The sequence below is a fragment of the Formica exsecta genome, unplaced genomic scaffold, assembly GCF_003651465.1.
Source record: "Formica exsecta isolate Colony F162 unplaced genomic scaffold, ASM365146v1 scaffold45, whole genome shotgun sequence".
Classification (NCBI taxonomy): domain Eukaryota; kingdom Metazoa; phylum Arthropoda; class Insecta; order Hymenoptera; family Formicidae; genus Formica; species Formica exsecta.
In genome coordinates, this window is record NW_021851737.1 from 62259 (window position 1) to 69942 (window position 7684).

At 43.5% G+C, this 7684-nt stretch overlaps 2 protein-coding genes across 2 annotated transcripts; one reads left to right on the forward strand and one right to left on the reverse strand.

Moving 5' to 3' along the window:
- Positions 1–3289: 3289 nt before the first annotated feature.
- On the reverse strand, positions 3290–4555 carry LOC115240772. The gene has a single exon (XM_029816125.1). The coding sequence runs from the start codon at positions 4553–4555 to the stop codon at positions 3290–3292; it is 1266 nt and encodes a 421-aa protein (XP_029671985.1).
- A 472-nt stretch (positions 4556–5027) lies between these two features.
- On the forward strand, positions 5028–7159 carry LOC115240773. Its single transcript, XM_029816126.1, has 4 exons — positions 5028–5789; positions 6024–6407; positions 6887–6932; positions 7036–7159. Exons 1-4 carry the CDS (start codon positions 5588–5590, stop codon positions 7157–7159), a joined length of 756 nt encoding a protein of 251 aa, XP_029671986.1. The 5' UTR covers positions 5028–5587.
- The last annotated feature ends 525 nt before the right edge of the window (positions 7160–7684 follow it).

Consider the following 7684-nt stretch of genomic DNA (forward strand, 5'->3'; position numbering starts at 1 on the left):
CCAGCCGCCGTATTCTCCAGACGTTGCTTCCTCTGACTATCACTTATTTCGATCAATGGCACACGGCCTGATTGACTAGCACTTCCGGTCTTTATTAAGAAGTAAAAATTGGATCGATTCGTGGATTGCTTCAAAAGATGACCAGTTTTTTCAACGCGGGATTCGTACGCTGCCCGAAAGATGGGAGAAAGTAGTGGCCAGCGATGGACAATACTTTGAATCATAAATGTATAACCAGTTTTTTACAATAAAGCCTCGAATTTCGGAAAAAAAACGGCGGAAGCAAAGTTGTACACCTAATAATATAATTATATAGGATACAATACTATAATTATTTATATAATTATACATTTTATTTTTTATATAAATGTTTTCTGTTCTCGTACAAAAAAAACTAAAAGGTTTACATTTTCCGGAGTTAAACAGTTACGTTTTCGCGTTACGATATTGCCCGCTGAGGAAAATGCTCTTTCCGAACTCGCGAATGTTGCAGGTATCGCTAAATATTTTCTCGCCAATTCTGCGAGTATCGGATATTTATTGGCTCTTATCTTCCACCATTCGAGGGGTGATTCGTTATGAGCGATAGTTATCTCCATTTCATAATAATTGAATTGCTTCTGCCAGTCAGTTTGTGTACTTGAAGTACCTTTTTGAAAAATAAAATCCCATGCACTTCCTACCACACGTGAAGTATTTTTCTCTGGTACATCGATTGGAGCCAGTGTCTGTAAAATATTCATTTTATTCAATCTATTTCTTAGTAACTCTTCTTTTCGTTAGATCTTACTCATTGGCATCAATAAGCAATTATAATATACAGGGTGAGTTTTTTAACTTGAAACTGTAAAATATCTCGGAAAGTAAGCTTTATTGAAAAAAATGTTTCAAACAAAAGTTGTAGGGTTCGGAGGGGGCCACATGATAAAAATATGGATTTGACCTTGAGTGACCTTTTCAAGGTAAGATCAATGTGATCAACGTTTCCTTAAATGGAACTCCCCTTTTTTTTATTATATATTCTTGTAGCTTATCTCGAGAGGTTTTCAAAACACTGTAATAAAGTATTTTTTCATTAAGTACTTTTTGAGTTATTTTATATTTTAATCTGACATATTTTGATATAAAAAATAAAATATCTCGTAAAATATTCAGTTTTTGATAATCTTACCGTAATACTTTTATGAACAGAATAATGAGACAAATCAATTAAATAATTCAGAATTATTGGTCAATTACACTGAGTTCGGTTTCGAACATTCCGCCCTCCTCGTAGTTGAAGCCTACGAAAGTTATTCGTGCTTGCGGCCCTAGTTTAGCGCGTCAGCGCGTGCTGACTATACTCAGCTGTTTCGGCGCTAGATCACGTGGCGTGAGCGTGGTGTTGAGTCAGGCGATCGGTCGGCGGGGCGTGGTGTGTTGCTATGGAATTCGCATTCCATTCACGTTTTCGCCTGTTTAGATGTGAATCGATGGCGAATGGTTCGCGATTCTTTCTGTGCGGTGTCCGGTTGTTCTGTTTAGTGTGTGAGTGTAACTGTGAGGTGGAGTGAGTCGTGTCTAGTGTAAGTGTATGGTGACGTAAAGTGTGTATTGTTTAGTAGTCGTCTTCCGGTGCCGCGCTGACCGGGAGGAGAACGAGCTTAGTTAAGGGTCGCTTAAAGCTGGATGTGGCGGTGCGCACAATAACGACCCGGACGACCCCGTCCTCCCCAGGGTGCACGCGTTCGATCCTGGCGAGGGGCCACTTATTCGGCGGCGTCGTCTCGCACTTTAGGAGGCACAACCTTCCCCGTCGGCTTGGCACCATTTAGGCCGGTGCATCCCATGGGGCTTCCATGGCGAGGGACGGCTCCGGGACGGCGTTGAGTGCTGTGCCGACAAGGAAGTGACCGGGCGTAAGCGCCTCGAGATCCTCGGGATCGTCCGAGAAGCCCTGTAACGGGCGCGAGTTGAGGCACGATTCAATTTGGGCTAACAAGGTGGCCATCTCTTCGAACGTCAGTTTGGCGTCGCCGATGACGCGCCGGAGGTGGTGCTTCGCCGCCTTGATGGCAGCCTCTCAGAGTCCACCGAAATTGGGTGCTGCCGGAGGGTTGAAGTGCCATTCAATCCTTTCGGCAGCAAGCCCTTCCGCGATGCGCTGGCCTTCCTGACCGCTGGCTGCGAAGAGCGCTCGCAGTTGGGCGTCGGCGCCCACGAAATTGGTGCCGCAATCGCTATAGAGGGCTCGACATAGCCCACGGCGCAGCGCGGCCAGGAAGGCGTCGGAGGAATAGTCCGAGGCGACATCGAGGTGGACGGCGCGGGTGCTGAGGCAGACGAAGACCACCAGGAAGGCCTTTGTAGCGCGCTGTCCTCGTCCCTTGGAGGTTCTTAGCCACATTGGTCCCGCGTATTCGACACCTGTATGGAGGAAGGGCCGAGCTGGTGTCACTCGATTCCGCGGCAGGTCCCCCATGAGTGGCTGCGGGGGTGCCGCCCGCCATCGCAAGCACGTTAAGCAGCGGTGTAGGCAGCGCTTGACGAGTGCCCGTCCGCGGGGAATCCAGTACTCCTGGCGTATGGAGCCAAGGGTCAGCTGCACGCCCCCGTGCAGGGTCCGGCGATGGCACGCCTCGATGACGAGTCGAGTAAATGTTGACCCTCCTGGCAAGATGATTGGGTGCCTGGCGTCAAAGGAGAGAAGAGCGCGCTTGATTCGACCGCCGACTCTGAGGATGCCCTGGGGGTCTCTGAAAGGGGTTAATCGGGTAAGTGTACTGCGTGTAGGTATTGGTTTGCCCTTCGTGATGGCTGCTAACTCCTCCTTGTAGTTGGCAGCTTGGACGACTCGGATCCAACTCAGGCGCGCTTCCTCGACTTCGCGGGTCCCAAGGACGAGCCGGACCGCAGGATTGGCCCGTACATCGGGCGCTCGCTTCTCCTGATGACGACGAAGCCAGCGGCGACACCAGGCCGAGATTCGTAGCAACCGATGGAGCGTGGAGTACCGGCTTAGTATAATCGGCTCCTCGGTGGCCTCTTTGCCAATGGTCGCAGCGTGCACTAGCGTGCGTCGTTCTGGGAGCTCGTTGTCGCTGTTCTCGTCATCGGAGATCGCCCAGCGGTCCGTCTCAGCTCGCAGCCAGGGAGGTCCGTGCCACCAGAGGGGGTGATCGACCAGTTCTTTTGGAGACAGCCCCCGTGAAGCACAATCCGCAGGGTTGTCTCGACCAGGGATGCGATGCCACCGGGCGTCTGGCAAGGATGTCTGGATCTCCGACACTCGGTTGGCCACGTACGTCTTTCAAGAAGTCGGGTGTCCACGGATCCATCCTAGAGCTACGGTAGAGTCCGACCAGAGGTGAAGGGGCACCTCCGTTGCTTCCAGGACGTGACGGATGTGACTGATGAGCCGAGCGAGCAGCGTTGCTGCACAAAGTTCTAAACGTGGTAGAGTTATCTGCTTTAGCGGCGCTACCTTGGTTTTCGCGGTAACTAGCGCGACCTCTACACGTCCTTCCCGATCCTCTGTCCGCAGATAAGCGACTGCGGCGTAGGCTCTTTCAGATGCGTCGGCGAAGCCATGGATTTCCCTCCGGCAGCCAGTTCCGCTATTCAGCCAGCGGGGAACGCGGATGCTCTCCAACAGAGGTAGCTCCGCCTGGAACTCCAGCCACCGCTGAGCGTCGCCGTCGGGGAGCGGTGTGTCCCAGTCGACTCCCAGTAACCACGTCGACTGTATAAGTATCTTGGCTCGCACCGTGGTGGGTGCGAGCCATCCCATCGGGTCAAATAACTTGGCCGTTAGTGACAGGACTGTCCTTTTAGATATCCTGTCCAGCCGCATCGTTGGCGTCGAGAAGGCGAAGTTGTCATTGTGCGGGTGCCATCTGAGGCCCAAGGTAGCGTGGCTCTCACCTGGTTGCCACCACCGGGGCTCCCGCTGTAGAAGGTCCTCCGCTGGCAGACTCTCGAGCAATGACGAATGGTTGGCCGACCACTTCTTCAGCGGGAAACCGCCCGCCCTGCAGATCTGCGTGAGTTGCTGCTGGATCTCCTCAGTCTCAGCAACGGTTGGTGCCCCCGTCAGGACGTCGTCCATGTAGACGTCCCGTCGAAGGACGTCCGCACCGAGGGGCCACCTGGAGGCTTCGTCATCCGCGAGTTGTCGGAGAGTGCGAATCGCCAAATAGGGAGCGCACGCCAACCCGTAAGTCACGGTGTTCAGTTGGAACTCCTTGATGTCCATATCTTTACCTTCACGCCACACAATCCTTTGCAGGTCGCGATCCTGAGGGTGGACGTCGATCTGCCTATACATTTTTTCGATGTCCGAGGCAATGGCATATCGATGACGACGCCACCGCAGCAGAATATCAGCAAGCGCTGGTAGTAGGTTCGGTCCGACTTGCAGGTGCTGATTGAGGGTCTCTCCCGACGGCAATCTTGACGAGCCATTAAACACGACCCGCAGCTTGGTCGTGGAGCTAGCTTCCCGCATCACGCCGTGATGAGGAAGATAGCAGAGCCGCTTGTTGACCCGGTCAGCGTCCGATGAGGCCGGCGTCATGTGATGTAAGTCGGCATATTGGCTGGCAGCATTATTGCGCCGCACTTATGTGCTTATTATTGGCAGCAGTGTTGCGCCTTATATGTGAAGACAGAAAACAGAAAGGAGTAGAAATGGATGGACATCAATGGAGCTAATACGATTCTAGTATCAAAATAAAGCAGACAAGAAGGATTTCAAGAAGAAAGAAGATAAATCAAGAATTTGTTTATATTTTAAATTTTGTTTGTTTATATTTTATTAGCTTATGTATTTATACATATATGTATTTATACATATTATGTATTTATACATATATGCATTTATACATATATGCATTTATACATATATGCATTTATACATATATGTAATACAATTATTATTATTTCTATAAAATTATAGAATTATAAGATATATAAAATATAAAATTATATAAAACTGTATAGAAATTATATAGAAATTATGTAGAAGAATAGAATATTAAATAGAATATAAAATAACAGTATACTTATCAGATAAATATTATATATATTAAGTCTTCTTCAGGTAACACGAAGAAAGAAGAGGAATAATAAAAATATTGGACGAAAAAGTTATGCAGCGAAATACAAAGCGCGCTATAGAAAGCAAAATACAACAGCATGTTCTACAGCGAACAACGTACAAATATTAAATGTAGCGAGAAAGCAATTGTTACATAATAATGAACACGTTTCACAAGATGTAACTAATGCGCTTTTATCCAATAATCAAACATTACATGCTAGTAATGTGTTATCGATCCCTCAGGAAATTGCACAATCTGATATTCATACGCATAGGAAAAAGTTGTTACAACAATTTTATTTAACTATATCGTCCTTTGCCGATATTACTTGTGATGTTTGTAAAAAATTATATTATAAAAAACAAATATGTATTACGAAAATATCTCCTACAACGATAAATATTTTTCCTACCGAGTTACGCGAATTAAATGAAATAATTACATGTTTTCGTTGTGCCAATTTGATAAAAAAAGGCAAAGTTCCAACACAAGCATATTGGAATGCTATGTTTTTGGATGAAATTCCAGATGTTATACGAAATTTAAGTGACATGGAACAAAGACTTTTATCAAGAATTGTTCCATTTATAAAAATTATTAAATTAGGTGGACGATTCGGTCAATCAGGTTTTCGAGGACAAGCTGTTTTATTTGCACAAGATATAGAAGAAATATCGGAGCAATTACCATTACCAATTACCAGAATAGGTATGATTATTGTATGTGAACAACTTGAGAATGTTCAACGATGCCGACAATTTCAAATAAACGTACAAAATTTATCAGCTGCTTTATTGTGGTTAATTCAAAATAATCCTTTATATCGAAACATTAATATTAATTTTGATGCTGCAAATCTTGATATTTCACAAATATGTCAAGTTATCGTAACACAGGACAATAATACAAATATTGATGTTAATAATTTTGTCCCATCCACAGAGCAGGTAATAAATAAAACTGAATTGATCGAAATAGCTGGGAATAGAGCAATAATCAGAGGTTCCATACATCAAGGTCATGATATGTTTTCTGATGCTACTAGAGGGAAACAGTGCACTGCAATTGCAGCGGTTGCTATAGCTATGTCTTTATTACATAATCTTCAAACTTGGACAAAGAATCTTATCGATACTATTTTATTAATAGGAGATGCGTTATATGTAACAAGTATATCAAAACGTAAGAATCCTCATCTTGCTGAAATCAACAGAGATTTTTTATCAGTTGATGAACTACATACAGATATTGAAATATTTGGAAATGTTATTAACCTTTTTATTACTCAAGATAGTAGTATATCAGGGCATTTATATAACGACAATAGTGCAGAAGCTCTCTCTCTCTCTCTCTCTCTCTCTCTCTCTCTCTCTCTCTCTCTCTCTCTCTCTCTCTCTCTCTCTCTCTCTCTCTCTCTCTCTCTCTCTCTCTCTCTCTCTCTCTCTCTCTCTCTCTCTCTCTCTCTCTCTCTCTCTCTCTCTCTCTCTCTCTCTCTCTCTCTCTCTCTCTCTCTCTCTCTCTCTCTCTCTCTCTCTCTCTCTCTCTCTCTCTCTCTCTCTCTCTCTCTCTCTCTCTCTCTCTCTCTCTCTCTCTCTCTCTCTCTCTCTCTCTCTCTCTCTCTCTCTCTCTCTCTCTCTCTCTCTCTCTCTCTCTCTCTCTCTCTCTCTCTCTCTCTCTCTCTCTCTCTCTCTCTCTCTCTCTCTCTCTCTCTCTCTCTCTCTCTCTCTCTCTCTCTCTCTCTCTCTCTCTCTCTCTCTCTCTCTCTTGTGATTATATTATGTTGTTCATTAATAAAAAGATTGCAGCGAAAATACTTGGAAGAATAGAAGATACATTGAAGTTGCATGATAAGTATATAATGATTCATTATTCTTCTTTATTATTATATAGTACATCTTGTATTACATGTTTTATATATAATAATAATAATTATAAAACTTGTGTATATATATAGAATGAAGAAACATGAGGGCAAAGAGAAGAATGAGCAGCACTACATGTATTGGCAGCATTATTGCGCCGCACTTATGTGCTTATTATTGGCAGCAGTGTTGCGCCTTATATGTGAAGACAGATAACAGAAAGGAGTAAAAATGGATGGACATCAATAGAGCTAATAAGATTCTAGTATCAAAATAAAGCAGACAAGAAGGATTTCAAGAAGAAAGAAGATAAATCAAGAATTTGTTTATATTTTAAATTTTGTTTGTTTATATTTTATTAGCTTATGTATTTATACATATATGTATTTATACATATTATGTATTTATACATATATGCATTTATACATATATGTAATACAATTATTATTATTTCTATAAAATTATAGAATTATAAGATATATAAAATATAAATTATATAAAACTGTATAGAAATTATATAGAAATTAGATAGAAGAATAGAATATTAAATAGAATATAAAATTATATATAACAGTATATTTATCAGATAAATATTATATATATTAAGTCTTCTTCAGGTAACACGAAGAAAGAAGAGGAATAATAAAAATATTGGACGAAAAAGTTATGCAGCGAAATACAAAGCGCGCTATAGAAAGCAAAATACAACAGCATGTTCTACAGCGAACAACGTACAAATAT